The 21,933-nt window shown below is 41.3% G+C and overlaps 1 protein-coding gene across 1 annotated transcript in view; it reads right to left on the bottom strand.

Annotated features, from left to right (window-relative positions):
• Window positions 1-13,368: 13,368 nt before the first annotated feature.
• Window positions 13,369-21,933, bottom strand: part of slc27a4 (solute carrier family 27 member 4) — a 39,469-nt gene continuing 30,904 nt past the window's right edge. The window contains exon 13 of the mRNA XM_080743234.1: window positions 13,369-20,715. Coding sequence (XP_080599360.1) covers window positions 20,558-20,715 — 158 coding nt within the window. The 3' untranslated portion in view covers window positions 13,369-20,557. The remainder of the gene's footprint in view (window positions 20,716-21,933) is intronic.

Below are 21,933 nucleotides of genomic sequence, written 5' to 3'. Positions count from 1 at the left end.
CCACCTTTTCACCACTAGAGGGCGCCCAATGGCCATAGAATCCTACATAGACAAGCGCTGGTGCACAAGCCGTGCGCAGCCATGACTCGCCTGAACACTTTCCTTTGTGCATGTACAGGAACAGGATGAAGTTAGCTTGAAGTTAGCTATTGGCTACCAAGCATTTTAGAAGCCCTATTTTCGGCGATTTAGCCATGATTAAACCTTGCACACCTCATGGATATGCATGGAACAGAGAAAATGAGCTCTAAAGATCCTGGATTGCATTGGAGTGGATGGTAAATATCGGCGGCGCGACGCTCTCGCGGGCCGTGTAAACAGATGACGGCCGGCGGCCCGGCTCAAAAAAATAAATAAAAAAAGACGAACTAGTTCGGGATCGGCACCCTGATAAGGACAAATAAAGCCGAACTAGTTCGGGATTGGCACAGTAAGAGCTAGTATATATTATTTTTTAAATAGAAAAGAGAAAGAATTTGACTTCTTTCAAGCCTATCTATTACAATTGAACCAATCATCATCATCATTATCATCATCACAAACTACTATAGAATATTCATGGTGTTGTATTATTATTTTGTGATTGACTTTGTATTTCTGGTCCACTGGTTGCAAGGCAGCAAAATGCGTGGGTGTATGGACGTGGTGGTGAGAGAGAGCCTGACACCAAGCACCGAAAAATGCGATTTTTTTTTGGGACGAGGTCGTAGCGACGTTGTATGGACAACAGAGGAGGGGCCCACACATTTGATTTTTAATTAACGTATACATTTAATAGTAAATTGTCAATGACCACACAGCCCAGTTCCCCCAAGGGCCCCTGAGAGCCAAGGGCCCCTTGCAACGGCCCCACCGGCCCAATGGTTAATCCAGCCTGAGACCACTTTACTATCAGAAACTCAGGGCACAGCTCTCTTAGTGTATTGTAAGTGATTTTTCTTCTTCTATTTCTTCTATGTTCTATTATTCTAGCCGTGAAAAAAAAAAAGTAAATATTAAATAAGGGACATGGGCCAAGATGATTAGTTCTTTGGCTCAGAGGTGCCATGGTCAAACCCCAGTCTTCCCAAATGATGCACTACTTTGGCATTTTCTGTGTAAACATATGCATGGGTGGGTGACTCAAAATGCCTTTATGAATGCAGTGGGTGCTCCTACATTCAGAGATATGCTAGCTCTGTTGGAAAAGCTCTTGACTCAGTAATTGAAGGTTATGGGATCAAATCCCTGCACCAGCATCTCTGCATGAGCAATTGACACTGGTGCTTGATTTATCTTTCCTTTATAAGGCCATTGTCATTGACTGTGGACATGCATGCTTGAGACTTTTGCTTTTAAATAATTTGTTGTTTTGGAAATATTTAACTTTAAGCGCCCAATGCATTAAAAAAGTACAAACTTTGTCAGGCTACTAGAGCTACAAAAGTACACCTAGAAACACTGTACAAACTTTATCATGTTCAGCTTACTGTGGAAATGTTTGCCTGAAAATGAATATTTGAAATGTTTCATGGTTTTAGAGATATAATAGTCTTTACAAAATTCACTGTGGACACACATGCTTGAACGTTTTACTTTGAAATGTTTTGTAGTTTTGGAGATATTTAACTTTTAAAACTCCTACATACTTTAACCGAGAGCAACTTCATTCACAATTCAAAAAGTGTGTGTTGCAAGGCGAAGGTCTCAGAACAGCCCCCGTGATATTTTGTATTCATTATAGTCTATTATCTATTATTGCTGTGTTCAGGCCCGACCCAATCGGGATAGAATCCTGTAACGTGTGGAGCGCCCGACTTTTCAAACCGGCTAGTGTGAGCCTGTTGAGATTATCTGGTCAGAGAATCTGAAACAATCTCTGCATGAGCAATTGACACTGGTGCTTGATTTATCTTTCCTTTATAAGGCCATTGTCATTGACTGTGGACATGCATGCTTGAGACTTTTGCTTTTAAATAATTTGTTGTTTTGGAAATATTTAACTTTAAGCGCCCAATGCATTAAAAAAGTACAAACTTTGTCAGGCTACTAGAGCTACAAAAGTACACCTAGAAACACTGTACAAACGTTATCATGTTCAGCTTACTGTGGAAATGTTTGCCTGAAAATGAATATTTGAAATGTTTCATGGTTTTAGAGATATAATAGTCTTTACAAAATTCACTGTGGACACACATGCTTGAACGTTTTACTTTGAAATGTTTTGTAGTTTTGGAGATATTTAACTTTTAAAACTCCTACATACTTTAACCGAGAGCAACTTCATTCACAATTCAAAAAGTGTGTGTTGCAAGGCGAAGGTCTCAGAACAGCCCCCGTGATATTTTGTATTCATTATAGTCTATTATCTATTATTGCTGTGTTCAGGCCCGACCCAATCGGGATAGAATCCTGTAACGTGTGGAGCGCCCGACTTTTCAAACCGGCTAGTGTGAGCCTGTTGAGATTATCTGGTCAGAGAATCTGAAACAATTATCCTGTAGTGTTTAATGCTTCCCGATTCAATCGCGCCCGATTATTGGCTAGTGTAAGGCTAGCCTTACTGTGGACATGCATGCTTGAGATTTTTACTTTGAAATAATTTGTAGTTTTTGAAATATTGAACTTTAAGCGCCCAATGCATTGTCAATGACAATGGACATTTAAGGAGAGAAAAATCAAACCATCAGTGTCAATTACTCAGATACAGAGGTACAGGTGCTGGGGCGGCATAGCTCAGGGGTAGAGAAACCGTTATTAGAGCACGAAGGGTTCCCAAAGGGTTCCCAGTTCGAATCCGGGCTCCCCCTGAGTTAATGTCGAAGGGTCCTTGGGCAAGACTCTGAACCCCACATTGCTCCCGGTGAGCTGGTTGGTGCCTTGCATGGTTTCCTCCGCCACCGGTGTATGAATGTGTGCGTGAATGGGTGAATGTAATGCACAATCTCTGTAAAGCGCTTTGGATCAAAAGCGCTATATACATTTACCATTTATTTGATGCCTTGACCTTCTGTCGATGAGTCAAGAGCTTTTTCAACTAAGCCACCCAAACACACATACTTCTGGCGCCCAGTGCATTTTCAAAGACATTTTGAGTTCATGCATTTCTTCCTATCGCCAAAATAAAAGTCTGGGTTTCCGAGGCGTTACCTCCAAGGCTACTCATCATCATGCATATCTTTACAAAGACATTCCAAAGTACTCCATCATCAAATTACAGGTAGACTGGGGTTCGAATATGGAACCTCTCTGCTGAAAGTCAGATCATTAGACCACTTTATTACCTGTCAGAAACTCAGAGCACAGCTCTCTTAGGCACTGTACAGACATTTGCGTGAAACATCTTCTCCTTATCGTATGAGAATGGCCACTGGGGGCACTGTACTAATGCATTGTCAATGGAAGGTTGTTTGGTGTTTTGTCGTTGCCGTGTCTCTTGGCCAAAAGACAGGCTGCGGTTGAGCTTGAGACAAGGCAACGACAAAAAACCAAACAACCTTCCATTGACAATGCATTAGTACGGCGCTCCCAGTGGCCATTCTCAGCCGATAAGGAGAAGATGTTTCACGCAGCTGTGTGAGTCCAGCCTTAGAGTTCAGATAGTGATTTGTACCCAGGTTTCTCATTTCACTGTAGCTGCACTAAAGCACCATGTCCACTAGGGGGCAGCCATGCAGCTACTTGGTCAGACATCATTTCTGTTAAGCAATGTCATTGGGCATCCAGGTCTAGTTGGGTGGGGCTCAATTCAAAAAGCAGGAAGGAAACAGTCTGTGAGTGAGAGAGACAGGTGAAAACAGAGATGTTTATGAATTAAATAATCTGGTAAATGTTGTCACCAAATGAATTGGGCCAGGGATAATAAATACCAGTGTGGATGTGGATACATCAGCATGTCTGTGTGGTTGGAGCTGGGATTTCACTCAGTATTTCTATCATAACCAGCTAACACTAGCCTGGAGGAGAAGAGAGTGTGGGAGACATGATTTCAACAGGTTTCTGAGTGAGTATGGACGCTATCCGACTTCAGCCCTAGAATGGCTGTGATGATATCACTTACATTTCACAATGTCACCGACAAAGGAGAGCATAGGAGTGATCTATGGCTTTATACTGTATATGGAATACAAATTAAAGGAATATATCACAGCCAATCTAGGACTACAGTGGGACCTTTAACAGTGTTGTGGTGATTTGGATAGTGTGCTTATAGGACCTGCTACCAAAGCTGTTGCAGTAGAGGTGATCAGGACTTGTTACTGCACACCAGAGGATCCAGGTACAGTCAGTCAGTCAGTAAGTACTGAGTTCTTCAGCTCACCCAAACTCATGTTGGGGTACTGCTTGCAGGCAGCAGTCTGTTCAGAGGAACTGTGAGCACAGACAATACTGACATCAGAAATCTCTCCATATATGGGCATGAAAGGGATTTTGTTTCTCGGAATGCCCATATACTGTATGGACTTTTTATTTTATTTTATCCTTTATTAATAATAATATGTATCCATATACATACAATATATTGTATGCCCATACATGGAGATCCCTATCTGAACCAGCCACACAGATATGGGCCATGTCTTGGCCATCTGATATATATCGATGACATCAGGGATCTTCATATATGGGCATAAAAGGGATTCTGGGGAATACCCATATATGGACTTTTACATAGGTGATGTCACCTATCACCTGTGATGTCACAGTGACAAGGAAACCAACCAATAGACTATAAAAATGTGTACGGACTGACTGACACAGACAGTCAGACAGACGGAGATAAGCTGCGACATTTCTCATGGTAAACTGCGAACTTCGGTCGCAATTAAATGTGACCTACGGTCGCAATTAGTTGATTGTAACCATTTCTCTCTCCTCTCCTCTACCACTCAGGTTGAAGAGGGCATCGCTGCATATCTGGCTGACATCTCACAGTGGATGTTTTCTTCTCACCACCTCAAGCTGAACCAGACAAGACTGAGCACGTAGCCCAGGGCTTGCTCTAATGATTTAGCTAGGGCGCCCAAGCCGACGACCTTCGGGGTCGCCACAGCGGCCAAATCAAGTTGGCCTCCCATTGACTTTCTATACAGGAGGAAAATACCCAGAAAAACTTTTTTTTTCTGGGTATTTAAGTAGGATCTGAGGGGTCTAATTTGGGGATTGTCATGATGCTGAATCCATTGCAGGCATTTGTTTTGCACAAAAAAATTCCTTGGGCTAGAAATGGCCTCAGAAAACGATGCATGTATGGGTGAGCATTCATGTTAGTCGGAGGCCTTAGGGTTTTTTTTCTCGTGCTAATCAGTCTAAAAGTGTAAAATTTTGCAAGCCGGGCTGAATGAATGAGAAGACACCGCTGAGTACCGAAATTAAGTCGGGAGGTCACAACATTTCGCCAGCACCGTGGAGCCGAGTTTAGTCAGTTGACGCCCCCCCGAACCGGGAACGACGACCCATATTTGGGTCTGGCCAGTGTCGAACCGAAATTAGTTAGCTCACTATTAGAGTGTGAATTGACCCTTACTCCCCAAATCCTGGTCAGAAAATTACGTTCTACCCCTCTACGGATTCGTATCGGCCGCGGTGGTTTAAGGCCCTGCTCCGGTGGTCCATGGCGACACCGGGCCAAAAACGGCAGGAAAAAGCAATACCGCTACTGACCAATAGTTTAGCAACTTACACAGTATAGCTTTAATATCAATGGTCTTTTGTCTGGTGTGTGCTCTGAACACAACACAAATAACTCACATTAATTACTAAATGTAACCAGACGTGCAAGGTAAAAGAAAATCAACAAAGTAGCCTTCCTTTAACTCCTTCAGAGACAGGGAACAAGGAATCCTGAGTAATTATACTATAAAATCTGTCCTTGGATGGATTATAGATATAACTGTCTATAGCTATAGTATCTGATCATTATTCTACTGTTGAAATGAATTAATTATATAAATACAACTTTGCATCAGTTAATGACATTTGTGTTTGACCTTCAGGGTGGATCCACTGTTGAGGGAGTCGATCAGGATCCTGATGCTCAGAAGAGTCAGAACTCCACCTTCTCAACTAGACCACACCATGTTAGAGTGTTACCAGAGGGTAGGAATTTAACCCACACACCCACATACAAATACTGTACATCATAACACCACAAGAATTTACCCTAACACCAAAGGGCCATTCACACTATAACTATATGGTTCACAATTGTATTTTTATAGTGCTCAGTGTAAACTGCCCTTAACACCACAAAACAACACTATGTGGGACATTGAAAACAGGTTCTATACGCCCATATTGTTAATGTTATTTTAATTGAATGGTTAATCGGAAATGTTATTAATGAATGTATTATTGATTTTGTTTTCCTGTAATAATTATATCTGCTCTTCTCCCAACAGACACACACACACACACACACACACACACACACACACACACACACACACACACACACACACACACACACACACACACACACACACACACACACATACACACACACACACACACTACTCAATGGAAATCCTTTTGACATTTGTGGCAATAAAGAAGTTAAAACAAAACCCACCTGGTGTTTTTGACGACATAGGGTTAGTTAAGTTCATGTTTTTTGACATTGGTTCATGTTTTTGACAGTATTATTGGTTCATGTTTTTGACAGTATTATTACAGTATGTTGTCATAGGATATGTTGTGTCCTATGATATGAGTTTTTTCTTTCTATTATATATAGAGGGTATGTGTGTGACATCATCATCATACTCAGAAGTTATGCGGGAACGCCTATTGAGTGGCAAAAAACTACTTTCTGGCCTTGACAGCCCATACATCCAAACAGAAAAATCCTATCTGACTGCATTAAACGACGTTAAACAATGATAAACTCACTTTGCCACTCACATTGCCACTCGATTTGCCACTCAGTTTGCCAGTTTGAAAACTTCTGACTCATGATCAGAAGGTCATGGGATCAAATCCTTATACTGGTATCTGAGCAATTGATACTGTTAGCTCATATTACAATTTCTTTCATGACAATGCATTGGGCGCTTGAAGTTAAATAATACAAAAAAAATGAAATTATTTGAATTAAAAAAAAGTGTGGACATGCATGCTTGAGATTTGTAGCCTACTTTGAAATAATTTGCAATTTATGAAATACCAGATAAGGTGTGCTGTGGGAGATGGTGTAGTCACTGTAGTGTAGTGGTTTGAACACCAGACTCTGAATGCAGAGGTCGCATGTTCAAATCCATTCCTGTAGTGCTTTGACCTTTTCAAAGCTAAAATAGAAGAGAACAACTCAAAAGCACCAGGAGATACCTGCTGAGGTCCCAAAGGTGCCTTGGCTCAATGGTATGGTCGCTTGGACGGTTGTCCCTGCTTCAGGCAGGTTTCAGCAAGACTACCTGGCTGCAGACACTAGGGTCCTGTTGATGTCCACGGGAGACAGGAACATCAACAAGTGGCAGGAAGTGACCTCACACCTCTTTCTTGCTCTACCCCATGGAGATTCTGTTTAGGGTTAGGGGGTAGAGTTGGGTTGTCTAAAAGATAAAAGATAACATGTACACATAGCGACAATGCGGCTCAAAGGGACTGTAGTGCCTTGGACTGCAAGGCAGAGACGTCACGTGACCTCCACAAGCGGCATGAAGTCACTTGACACTGTGAGGTCACTTCCTGCCACTTGTTGATGTTCCTGTCTCCCGTGGACATCAACAGGACCCTAGTGTCTGCAGCCAGGTGCTGCTCGGTTTCAGACAGGTTCAAGTCCCATGCCCAAGGTACACGGAGGACCATCGTGGAGGGGTGTCCCTCCCCCTGTTTCCTGAGAGCTAAAGGTGGGGGGTTATATCTGAAAGAACTCTGTCCAACAGAAATTTTACAGAAAGAAATTCTTACCCACATGCCTTGAGATCACTGGAAGAAATTGAGAAAATGTTGACAATTTTAGCCTTAAAAAGGTCAAGGTACTCCAGAGATGGACTGTAGGTTGAGTGGGATTTGAACTTGGAACATCTTAGCTGAGAGTCTGAGTGTTAGACCATTAGGCCATCTCTCACTGTAAATGTGTTGTCTAAAGATTAGACCCTCAGTGCAGAGAGACCACTGGAAGAAATTGAGAAAATGTTGACAATTTTAGCCTTAAAAAGTTCAAGGTACTCCGGAGATGGACTGTAGGTTGAGTGGGATTTGAACTTGGAACCTCTTAGCTGAGAGTCTGAGCGTTAGACCATTAGGCCATCTCTCACTGTAAATGTGTTGTCTAAAGATTAGACCATCAGTGCAGAGCTTCCGTGTTTAAATCTCACTCCTCCTATGTTGCTGTTTTACTTTAACATTTCTTTCAAGGTTAAAATATAAAAGAGTTAGTTAAAAGCACTGGAAAATGCGTCTAGTGGTCTAAAGATCAGACCCTCAGTTCAGAGGTCTCATTTTCAAATCTGAGTTCTCGTACAGATCATTGTTGTTACTTTTCAAGGTTAAAATACAAAAGAACTATTCAAAAGCACCGGATAAAGATTGCTGTGGGAGATGGTGTAGTGGTTTAAACATCAGACTCTGAATGCAGAGGTTACATGTTCAAAACCATTCCTGTAGTGCTTTGACCTTTTCAAGGCTAAAATAGAAGAGAACAACTCAAAAGCACCAGGAGATATCTGCTGAGGGCCCAAATGTGCCTTGGATCAATGGTATGGTCGCTTGGACGGTTGTCCCTGCTTCAGGCAGGTTTCAGACAAGTTCAAGTCCCATGCCCAAGGTACACGGAGGACCATTGTGGAGGGGTGTCCCTCCCCCTGTTTCCTGAGAGCTAAAGGTGGGGGGTTATATCTGAAAGAACTCTGTCCAACAGAAACTTTACAGAAAAAAATTCTTACCTACATGCCTTGAGAGCACTGGAAGAAATTGAGAAAATGTTGACAATTTTAGCCTTAAAAAGGTCAATGTACTCCAGAGATGGACTGTAGGTTGAGTGGGATTTGAACTTGGAACCTCTTAACCTCATTAGGCCATCTCTCACTGTAAATGTGTTGTCTAAAGATTAGAGTCCACTGGAAGAAATTGAGAAAATGTTGACAATTTTAGCCTTAAAAAGGTCAAAGTACTTCAGCAATGAACTGTAGGAGGACTGGGATTTAAGCATAGAGCCTCTGAATTGAGAAACTGGTTGTTTCACCACTACTTAATTCCTCCTTCATGTTGTACCTGATCCTGCACCCTAAGAACTGAAGTTGTTCAAAAGAAGAAACCAAATGAGTAGAGCGAACCTTCCTCTGTTTTGTTTCACCACTACACCATCTCTTGCTGGAAATATATAGCTTTTAACTAATTCATTTGTATTTCAACCTTGAAAAGCAAAGTAGCAATGATCTGTGGGAGGACTGGGATTTGAACATGGCACCTTTGAATGGAGAGACCAATCTTCAGTCCGCTACACCATGTGCAGGAATGCCAACACTGGACTGTCAGTATCAGGAAGATTTCCACCCTCCCCCAACAACGTAATCTTAACATATATATTTTCCTATGTTCTACTGAATTTTGCACCAATGATTCACAATGTAATTCCTTTCAACAAAGCCGTTTTAAGGTCAACCGCACCAAAGCAACTCTTTGCGACTGTCATAAAGGTTGCATGATGTTGAAAGGCCAATTGTTGGTGTCAGGGCATGATATAATAGCTTAACCTTGTGTCCGGGACAATTAACACATGTTTAAACGTAGCCTTCTGGCTCTTGGTTTCACTTTTTCTGTGATGCTCCTAGCAGTTTTGTGCTGTCTGCAGACTATGGACGGTGGAGTGGAGAGGGCCAAGGGGGGTCTTATTTATTTGTAAAAAAAAAAAAAAAGAAGAAAAGAGAGAAGAGAAGAGAAGAAGAAAACATATATTTATAGGGGTGCCCTGAGCCAAAAGAGTCTGGGAACCACTGGTCTACATATATGTTCAAATCCTGATTGTCCTGTGGTTCAATGTTGGAGTGTTTAATTTTACCAACTCAAAGCTAACATACTAAAGAACACTTCAACATTACTAAGAGTACTTAGTACTTAGTGCTACTTATTAGAACAACTTTGGAAGACTGAGATTTGACCATGGAACCTCTGCAGTAAGAGTCTGATCTTCAGACCACTCCACTAGTCTCTCAATGCAGGTGTTTCCCAGAGCTTTTGAGTATTCCTTTAACCCAGGGGTGGGCAGCATTAATTTCCAGAGGGCCATACAGACCTCGATAAAGTGAGTGAAGGGCCACACATTGTACAATTTAATTGATACTTGAAACGCATAACACATAACAATTATGTTCAAACTGCATGAATTTGGTAGACATGCCAAACTAACCAATGAGGTCCTTTCACAACAAGACAGCTGTATCCCGCTGGTGTACTCTGGCCTACAATAAAAAATATTATAGTTACATAATTTAATCTGCGTCAATGTCATATCAACTTTTAAATTAGCCTATAAATTTATACTGTATCTTATCTTATCTGATATGCACCTTGCACCTCTGCATAGGTCACTGATAAAAACACATTGCATTGTTATAAATATGGACTCAAGGTTGAATGTTTAACTGTTAAATAAATAAAAAACATTGACTACATACAGAGGTATGCATGCTCAAATGGTAAATATAAAATTGGTTAAGTTAAATCAATGTTTCAAAACTATTAACATATAGCAAACTTTTAGAACGTAGTTTTTTACTCGCTTTTTTTTTTGGGGGGGGGGGGGGGGGAATTTAGTTTTTCTTTGAGGACTTCAAGGGCCTGATTGAGATGATCAAAGGGCCGGGCCGCATGTTGCCCATGTGTGCTTTAACCCATTCAAAACGGGTACACATTATTGTGTATCATTATTTTATGCTTTAACTATTGAAAAATAGCAGATATACAAGCTCAAAGCGCGGCACCGAGTGCCGCGCTGCGAGCTTGTAGATCTGCTATTTTTGAAAAATCGTGAAAATTAGAATTTTGACCCAATTCTATAAATGTCTTTTGAATCCTTCTAAGATTTTTTGAAAACCCTATGTTTCTATGTCAGCAATCTGGCCAGCCATCGTCAAAGAAAAGGTCCTTTTCACTTAACTGGAGCTCAGTTAGTCTGTTCTTAAGAGACTACTATGTCAGTGGTTCTCAAACCTTTTCATGTGAAGGACCCCAAAAATTATATTTATTTGGCCACAGACCCCCATCTCAAAATATTTAGTTCCAGGGACCCCCCAGAAGCAACATTTGAGTTACAAACGTTCGCTTTGAAAATACATATATTCAAAGATTTGCACACATTTTCATGACTTTTTCAAAAATAGCAGATCTACAAGCTTGCAGCGCGGCACTCGGTGCCACGCTGTGAGCTTGTATATCTGCTATTTTTCACATGTAGGAGGACTGAACAGAACCTCTGCAATGAGAGTCTGATCTTCAGACCACTACGTCATCTCTCACTGCAGGTTTCTGCTGTTGCTTTTCACTAAATATTTTGTATTTTAACCTTGAAAATGACAAAGCACTAGAGCGATGTTTGGAGGCCTCAGATTTGAACAGGGAAACTCACCGCTGAGGGTCTGATCAGCACTAGGCATTCACCAAATATTCGAATATCAAAGTCACTATTCGACGTTGTTCACCGAAGTCGAATATTCACTTATTTTTATTTTTTTATTGTTTTCTCTTTAAAACTAGACCAGGTCAACCTGGTTGTGCCAGACCCCCTGTCTGTCATCATCATTTATGACATCATGCCTTTTGTAGGCATGTCATCATCATGTCATCATCATATATACCCTTTATATAGAAAACCCGGACCGACATTTGCTTATGTAGGCCTACCCATTTCATGGGTCTGGCAAAAACTAGAAGCTCGGCCGCCCGTCTAGTCGGCAACCTGGCGACTCGGCAACCTGGCCAACTCGGGAACAATGTAAATAGGGAATGAATGCCCCACCCTTTAATGCAAACCCCATTATACCTGTTGTCATAGGATCCATTTTGACCATCTGTTTGCGTGTGTCCCTTTATGCCCATATATGGAGATATCTGTCTGTCCATTTTATGCCCATATATATGGAGATCTCTGTAGGACCCGTTTTGACCATCTGTTTGCCTGTGTCCATTTATGCCCATATATGGAGTTATCTGTCTGTCTGCGTCCATTTTATGCCCATATATGGAGATCTCTGTAGGACCCGTATTGACCATCTGTTTGCCTGTGTCCATTTATGCTCATATATGGAGATATCTGTATCTGTCTGTCTGCATCCATTGTATGCCCATATATGGAGATCTCTGCAGACACAGTGCCGGTTCCGGAAAATCGCGTATCGGGTCGGGTCGAGGCCGGGCACTGCATCTGCTGCGGCGGGGAACGCGCGTGCCGAATTTGAAATAGGGAATGAATGCCCCACCCTTTAATGCAAACCCCATTATATCTGTATCTGTCTGTCTGCATCCATTTTATGCCCATACTTGGAGATCTCTGTATCTGTTTGTCTGTCCCTTTATGCCCATCATGGAGATCTCTGTATCTGTCTGTGCCTCCGACTGTGTTGCAGACACAGTGCCGGTTCCCCCTTTAATGCAAACCCCATTATACCTGTTTGTAGGTATTACATTTAATGTGACTCGGTTGTCGGTTCTGCAGATACATATTGTGAAAATAGCAGATCTACATGCTCACAACGCCTCGTGTTGCGAGGCGTTGTGAGCATGTAGATCGGCTATTTTCACAATGTTCGCCTCTGGCTTAATATTTGATAGTTTGGCCAGTCCTGTCGAATATTCGACTATTCGAATACTTTGAGGTCGAATAATTCGAATACTAGAAAATCACTATTCGTTAATGCCCTACACTATACCATCTCTCACTGCAAGTGTCAGCATCAAAAGGAGGAGTGCAGTTCAGGAAGTGACCTCACTAAGTCTCACATAAAAACTCAGATAGCTCATTTCTTTCCATCTTGAATGACAAGCATTACATCAATATAAGTCTCACAGCCTCTATCTGCCACCCATCTGGATGGTGTATTATGTTCGTCATACGACTCTGTCTGATGTTCCCGCTAGTTTCGAATCTCACTTAGGGTATAGCCAGATTCCAATTTAACTTTTCATTTTATTTTCTCACTTTAAGGAATAAGCTTAGGTTAGGAATAAGCTTAGGTTTTAGGAATAATTTTACTGTGGTAAATGTCATGTTATGTTAGGGGAGGGTCAATCTTATTTATTTTTATAATTGTTTTTTCCCCCCATTCGGAGGGAGGGTCATGGTATTTTATATCAGGGCTTAACACATTTTCTCCAGTAGTATCCCCCTTTAAAAAACGACCTGTCCACAAGTAAAACATGTTTACAGCAACACCCCAAAGTCAACAATTTAAATAGTTTTTATTAATATTGATTTGCCATTTGCAACATTTTTTTTGTTTGTTTCAGTTTTCTTCAAAAGCATGGTCTACAGCAATTAATCTCTGGACAAGAGGACATCAGTGTGTGTGTCACACACACAGCACACCTCACAGACCTCCCCTACACGCACTCTGCACATGCTAAGAGCTGCCGCCTGCAAAAATAAACAAATAAACAAAAAGGAATACTCCTCTGCACCACACGCACGCACAGACAAGTACACACGCATTCCCTTGATGTTCCTGAGTACCACAACAGGAAAAACAAAACCACAAACAAAGAGTGTAATATTTGTGTGTGTGTGAACAAGTGTATGAGATGGGGCGAGATCACAGGCATACTGTGTGAAGTCAGAAAGACCAGAGAAAGATTCATACACACATCTTCTGTCGGACAAGCTTATTCAGTCTGCGTATAAACCATGTAGACGGCTAAAACGCAAACAAGCATCTGCTGTAGGATTTGGAGCGCATTGGTCGAAAATCACCAATCATGATGTCACCCAATGAAGGTCAATTATAGGCTATGTTAGAGGTGAGCCAGGATTTGATCAGTAGTACTTTCTAAGGTGCTAAAAGCCTAATGTATACTTTAATCGCATGCCGAAAATAAATATAAATTAGGCTTAACAAATATTGGCCCTTGTTGTCGGCTTCCTGCTATCCCAGTATGATCTGAGAGCGATGGGAGATCAGCACTGCTTATTGTAGGGGTTTCGTAAATCAAAGACAAAGAAATCATTAACACAAAGAAATGGCTTGTTTTTGTACAAAGCTGGTCCCTATGGGACTATGGTCTCCCATGATTGGTTACAATATACCACAATCTATATATAAACCAATCATGAAACAACACTGGAGTCTCTGATAACACCTTAAAACACAGTTGTAATAGAGTCATCTCAATAATAACCATGCCCTGACACATTCACTACTTCAATGTGAACATGAACAACATCATAATGATTCAGTCGGATTACAGTGCAACAGTGGTCTAGCTAGCAGACCCAGTGAGGTATTCCATGTCACACAATCCATATCAGGACTGAGACCAATGAAACAAGCACATAGCAATTCAATATATATATTTTCCCCATTATTATTATTTTTTTACTCTGACATGGCATTTTCTTTTTTATCTTGACTGGAAGAAAACTATTCCTCAAATATAACATTCCACATGGAATGGGCAAATCTTTCATTTTCATTAAATATCTGCTTGCAATGCTTAATAATTTGAAGCTGCATCGTTTTTTGTTTTTGTATTCAGAATGTACCACTTTTTCGGGTCTAGTGCTCCCAGAAAGCACTGTAAGGCAATGATAACATTTCAACAATTGCTTTTTGTATTGTTCAAGAGACTTTTTTTTTTCTTTTTCTAATATTTGGGGATAAATAGATAATGAGAATCAGAACATCAATAACTTGTCCCCTAACCATCCCCAGAGGTCTGTAGCTTCTAAGGTTTCTAGCACTGATCTGCATTCAGTTCCTCCACCTCCTTTCCTAGACCTTAATCATTAGTAGAGGAACTGAAAGCTGACCCCTATTTTGAGCCTTCTCCTTCTCAATAGGTAAGCCCTTTCCTTTCCTTGTGTAGAGCAGGGGTCTTCAACGTTTTGAGGCCAGGGACCCCTTAGTTGAGAGAGAGATGAAGCAGGGACCCCCACAACCTTTTCATAGATTCCATATTGTTTCATTGTTTGACAGCATGATTGATCATTAGTGTTTTTTGGATTCATACACATTTTTGTTTCCAGATATTTAACCACTTGAACCGTCAATACTTAATAAACCTATCACTCTGTACTTAGTCTGCTCTTTTCCCCCTCAGAATATGGACACTAGGGTTGTTAATATAAAAAGGATTTGTAAGATTTGGAGGACCCCCTAGGGGTCCCCGGACCCCCTGTTGAAGACCCCTGGTGTAGAGAAAAGACATCTTTCCCATTAAACTCCAGGCTATGACAGCTGTGCTGCATTGACCTTGACACATGCATGCACAAACCTCCCTTTAAACCACAATTACAAAGCTATGATTTCACAAAAAGAAAATAACATAAACATATTGCAGTGAAACAATCAAACTATAATTCATTAATATTTCTTAAAAAATGAAAAGCAATAATTTAAAAAAAGAACGTGATAATGGAAATATATTCAAATTGCTGTGCTGTTGGGGCTGTTTAATCATGCGCCCCCTGGTGGTCAAGGTTGCTAACGGCAATCCCTCAGGGTCAGAAGCGGCGTCATAACAGCCAAGCCGTATTCCCTAACCCTAGATAAGTAATCAGTCTTTAGTTTACAACACCACCATCATCATCATTGATCACACCTTTGTTTTTCAAACATTTGTGAGAACATTTCACACTCATCATTAAGAATAAATAAAGTGAGACAGACAGACTCTTGGAGCTAAGAACACCCGCTTGCCAGGTGTGTGCACATTGCACAGAGGGAACAAGCATGAATCTCAATATCTAGGAACTAGCTTTCTTTTCTTTTCTATTATCCATTTCAAAAACAGGAAAAATAAGAAAGTTCTGGTGACCACAATGGGAATACAAAAAGCACCCATTGGGGTCACCAGTGTCAGTCAGTGCAAATTATAAAAAGGGGGGGAATTAATTGAGATTCAGCCTGCAAAATACAACTACCACAAACCTCAGCATTACCACAGTACAACTCACTTGGACAGACTAGTCAACCTCACTGGAGCCTTGACCAATACACAGTTTTAATTTAATTAAACTGTTTTACCGTGTACTGTGCTTGCTTGGAACAGGGTTGACATTTTCTGGTCACATAACCACTGGGTACTGTGTGATCTGCCTGGCTGAAATGAGGGTGCCGGGGCGATGTGGCCTAGGTACAGTAGGAGTTCTAATTAGGGATGGGACCATATGAACATTTCATGTCACGATTATTGAGACCAAAGATATTTGCGATTTGCAATATTATCGCGATAATCAAAATATCCCCAAAATCCATTATCCTGGGGCGGAACATTTACCAAAAATGTACAAGCTCACAAGCTGGTAGAGAGTTAAAAAAGAAAAGAAAAAAAGACTGTATCAAGTATGTTATTTCTAGGTCAGTTTTACCAATTATAGAGGGTTTAAATGGTACCAGTCTACCGGATATGCAGCGCGGCGAATAAAAGGTGAATTGATCCCAGTGCATGACGGAGGACAATTTTGCGATAAATGTAGATCTCCACATTTGATTATTGTGTTTTTTTTTTCATCACGATAAACAATATTATCGTCCCATCCCTAGTTCTAGTAGGTAGGAGTTCTAGTTTTCAAGAGGTTGAAGGTAAAGGTGGTGACACTAGAACACACACACACACACACACACACACACACACACACACACACACACACACACACACACAAACAGACCTGGGCAAAAACAGCATTGAGGCGCACTTGATTTAACAAGATGCCACCCGGAGTCTCACGTCACTTCCAAACGCCAATCAATGTGTCATTTTGAAATGATTGAAACATGTCTGTTTTGCCCAAGTCTTGCACCACCTAACAGAACATGTGAAAGCAGACATTGCCGGTATTGAAGCATGACTCCTGACAAAGACTATGAGGACTAAGCAGTTTTGCCTGATCAAAGGAGGACAGGGCCAGGATTAAGAGGGAGTAACGAGGAATGAGGACTAAAAACCCAAAGACAATAGATTGAAGACGGGGTTTAGGAAATGTTGAATAGTCAAAGTGATGATATTATAAGAGCAAGTTGTTAGGTAGGCTACTAAGAGATACCTCCATAACAACCAGGAGATACTACGGTACTTCAATACCACATTTAGCGCCACCATCAGGCCGATTTTTACATGCGACCTGACGGTCGCTTATCTCCCGATTTAGGGAGTCTTACTGGTAATATCTTATCTTAAGGTATACTCCTAATAACGTAGTACTCACAAGTATACCTTAGGAAGATGGTGACAGATCTAGGACAGTGGTTTACCACTTTAACTCAATACTTTGACTATTCAAAATAGCTGATCTACGAGCTCTGTGAGCATTACATTCTTTAAACATTTTAAACATTTTGAAAATGTGGGAATTTTGAAAATCTTTAACACAAATCTTCTCTTACTGTCCCTGGGCCGCCAAACGGGCATCAAATGGGGCTCTGCTGCTTAATTCATATCACCACTCATCTGGGGGACAACCTAAAATAAGAGAGTACGTGAAGGGAGGAAGGGGCTCTAGACATAGACGTAGTGAGCGGGCACAAATAAACGAAAATAAATAAAATAAAAGATGTCGAAGCAAACCGAGGACAGATACTCCAGGACTGTGACATTTACATTAAGGGTCAATCAAAGAAAGGGAATCATATGAATCTATAGGGCACTAAGAGACAAAAGTGGAATATGAAAGGACGTGGCGACTAAACGGGGTCTAACCATAAGGAGCCAGTCAGGATGCGATGTGCAGGCCAGGGCCAGTGAATCTCACCGTAAGGCACAGTGCTCTGTGTGTGATTAATAACAACAATGATCATTCATGCTTGTGTGACCTTCACTGAAAAACTACCACAAACCACAGATTAACACATAGATGTAAGAAGCATATTTTCCCTTCTAGTGGGATACTTTCCATCCCATTTCGTCAACTCTCTCCTTCTACCCATCCCTTCACATATTTGGATCATTTGGCTCTCTTGAATTAAAACAAACATTATCCCCTCTGCGTCATCGCAATATTGCACTCGTTGAAAACAACAGCTCGTGTGGGACAGGAGATAGCCGTCTCTTTTAAGTCAGGTCCACTTCATATGGTTTCAGAAATAATGTACACACCTTACAATAAATAAAATCAACCCTTTAGAGCAAACCTGCACAATACGCCCAGGGAACCAGACTATGTATCTGAATCTGTTCTCATACATTTAGAATTTCCGACAAGATCTCTCAAAAACATATGGTTTTCATACACACACTATGACTATGCAACATAAACATAAACATCTTCATACCCAGGTCAAAACGGTCAGCAGAAATATACAGCACATGCTGTAAGCAGCGTACTGTTTATGCTGTAATTTCTTTAGGACACCTACGGTAAATGTTGCTGGAGTATGGATTATGAGCTATAACTTAGCTACGTCAAAATGTTATGAAAGTGAAAAATAACATGGCATAGGAGCACTAGAGCTTTGATGCATGTGACGATTACAATAACATAGGCATTGTATATTTTGTTGAAATATGTAAACTTAAATATATTTGGTATGATGCAGACATTTTTAAATACAAAGCTTTGTTTTCACATCAGCTCATTGTGTGGCTTATTATTGCACTGGCAATGCTGAAAGCCCTATTGCACTTAATAATAACATTGATATCCATTAATAACCCTTCAGCTACAGCTACTGTGCTGGCATCACTTCTCCGACTCCTGAGTTGAAACTTTCTTTCTTTGTTCTCCTTCTATAAAACACCCCGCTCTCCTTTCCGCATGTCTTTCGCAAAACCTCCAGACAGGCAGAAGTCACGGGTGGTCTTCTACGAGAAGACAGGACGCAAGCGGATGAGGAGAAGATGAGGAGAAGTAGGCGAGAGACTTAAAACAACCCATTTTAAACCATTATTCTATGCTTTGACTATTAAAAAATTGCAGATATACAAGCTCACAGCGCGGCACTCGGTGCCACGCTGCGAGCTTGTAGATATGCTATTTTTGAAAGATCGTGAAAATGTGTGCAAATCTTTGAATATTATATATATTTCTTTAAGCGAACATTTTTAACTCAAATATTTGCTTCTGGGGGGTCCCTGATACATAGGAGATGGGGGTTGACATGAAAAAGTTTGAGAACCATTGACATGGAAACCTTAGAAGGATTTAGAAGACATTTATAGAATCGGGTCAATATATATTCAAAGACTTGCTCAAATTGACATGCTTTTTCAAAATCAGCAGATCTACAAGCTCGCAGCGCGGCAATCGGTGCCACGCAGTGAGCTTGTATATCTGCTATTTTTTCAATAGTTAAAGAATAAAATAATGGTTAAAGTAAAAATGCGTTCGCGGTCTTAATGGGTTAAAGGAGAGGATGTGAGCAGTTTCTACTAGCCACTTGAACCCAAGCGCCCCCTAGCGGCCCCAAGCTCATAGCGCGTCACATTCTGAGCTTGTAGATGGGCTACTTCTGGCAAAGCGATTTGGATGTAGAAGGAAACAAGAGCGGACCAAGTACAGAGCTAACTCAGGTCCGCTTTTTTACTAAGTATAGAGCGTTTTAAGTGGCCAGCTACATAAGCCTGTTCACTGCTGGGTAATTGTGCAGGTTGAAACCCCGTCTGTTCTTAAAGAACAAAGAGAACAACAACCAAAACAGACAGACAGACAGACAGACAGACAGACAGTGTAGGTCCTCTTAGGTCCGTCCATGTTGTCACATACGGTGTTGTACTGTGTCCACGGTCCCTCCTCAACATCCATTAGGTTTGTAGTTGTCTGCAGTTTCTTTAGTTTTGGCAATCTGGATGCAAGATGCCCCATGCTCCCCTCTCTCCTAGCACGACGAAGCATCCAATTTGAGGGGATCTCGGGTGGAAATTTTTTTTTAAAAAAGAAGAAAAAAAGGACGGGGTTATTGTCGCTGTCGAGGGATTCCGTGGAGGTCTGCGCAGGGAGTGGCTGTTTCAAGTTTGCATGTCGGATTCGCCAAATGGTGTGAAACCCAACATACCGGGTCGCTGCCCCCTTTCTGTATTTTTAATTTTTTTGCTGAGGTAAGAGGAGACCTGGTCGTGAATGGGGAGGTGTGTTTCGCGGGCCGTGTGGGAATGGGAACGATGGTTTAGTTTGTTTCTTTTAGAGGGTGGAGGGAAAAGGTGGCGCTAGGAAGAGTACGTTATTTAGGTGTGGATGTTATGTGTGTGCATCTGTGTGTGTGTGTGTGTGTGTGTGTGTGTGTGTGTGTGTGTGTGTGTGTGTGTGTGAGGCAGCCAGTGGGCATCTCAGTGTTTATTTGCATGTGTGCAGCAGTGTATGGCTGAATAAATGCGTGTGTGTGTGGGACAGTGAGGACAGGGATCTGAATCATGATCTCTTTGTCTCAGTTTTTTATGCCCCGTTTCTATTATAGATTCATTCGTGTGTGTGTGTGTGTGGTAGCCATTGTGGTCATCAGAGTTTCTGTTTCCCTGAGAGAATGGAGCGGTGGAGTTCCCCGTCCAGCTCCACATAGCGCCCCCTGCTGGGGTCCAGGAAGTACAGTTTGTCTGACACCGTGCTGGGGTCGAAGCCCTCGTTACGCATGTCCGTCTTCTGGAACTTGAACGTGCCTGAGGGGGAGGAAGACCAAGGAGTCGGTGAGGTTGAGAGGAAGAGATCAGGGGTGGAAAATAGAATCCATTCATAGATAAAATAGACAAAGTTTTTCAGGCCAAGAACCCCTTAGTTGAGAGAGATATGGGGCAGGGACCCCCACAACCTGTTCATTGATTCCATATAGTTTGACTGTTTGACAGCACAATCATCAGTTTATTTTGGACTCATTTCAATTTGTGATTTCAGATATTTAACCACTTGAACCATCAATACTTTCACTCTGTACTTAAGTCTGCTCTTTTACCCCTCAATACCAAACCTCTTTGTCGAAAATAGACGATCTACAAGCTCACAGCGCCTCGCAGCGCGAGGCGTTGTGAGCTTGTAGCCTTGTAGCCGGTCCGTGAACTAATGACCAATGGACTCTTGCTCACGCTATGACGCACGCTATTTCTCCTTCTACATCTTTTCATCTTTTTTATCTGGCTGGCTAGATTTGTTTCTTATCTGCTGTGTTCTTATGGTTTTATGACTGCTGTGATTGTCATGTCAATTGAATGTGAAAGGTCAGAATAGTCAGACTAGTTCCAAAAACACAATTTGTAAGCTCGACAGGGGCTTACAAACATGTATAAATCATAATGTATAATAAAATGCTTTTTTCACTGCTTTGCAGCAGCACAGACTAGAGACGTGTTGTTCATGAGTGATTCGGTTCATAAGAACAAATCACAAGAATGAATCATGAACTGAAATGAACGGTTTTGCCCACCACTAGCAAAGACAGCAATGGTGGCGTGTTCTAATTTTGCATATAGTAATACGGTCTGCTATATCACGTTTTCACAGAAAGGCTCTTTTGGAACTATTCTGACATTAGAAAGAAACAGGACTTCATGTTTCTAATGACAAATGACGGCAGAGCTAATATTCCCTGAGAGTACTACAGACAGTGATTCCTTCATAAGAACGAATTACAAAGACGAATCACAAAGACTGACTCGTGAACGATTCGTTCAGATCCTTAAAATGTTACTTTCACGCTTTCGTATAACATATGCATCCTTCTGATAACACCAGGAAGACAAATGTGACTTCTTTAAAGCAAATAGAATATAAATGCTATAGTTCGGGAAAATGTTTTTTTTTATTTTTTTTATGTTTTTTATCCCACTTTTTTTGCAACCCATTTTTTCTCACCCGGTGACTACCTAACCTGTAGTCCTGGTTTC

The sequence above is a fragment of the Nannobrachium achirus genome, assembly GCF_963921795.1.
Source record: "Nannobrachium achirus genome assembly, chromosome: 15".
NCBI lineage: Eukaryota > Metazoa > Chordata > Actinopteri > Myctophiformes > Myctophidae > Nannobrachium > Nannobrachium achirus.
This window is presented reverse-complemented; position numbering and strand designations above follow the sequence as displayed.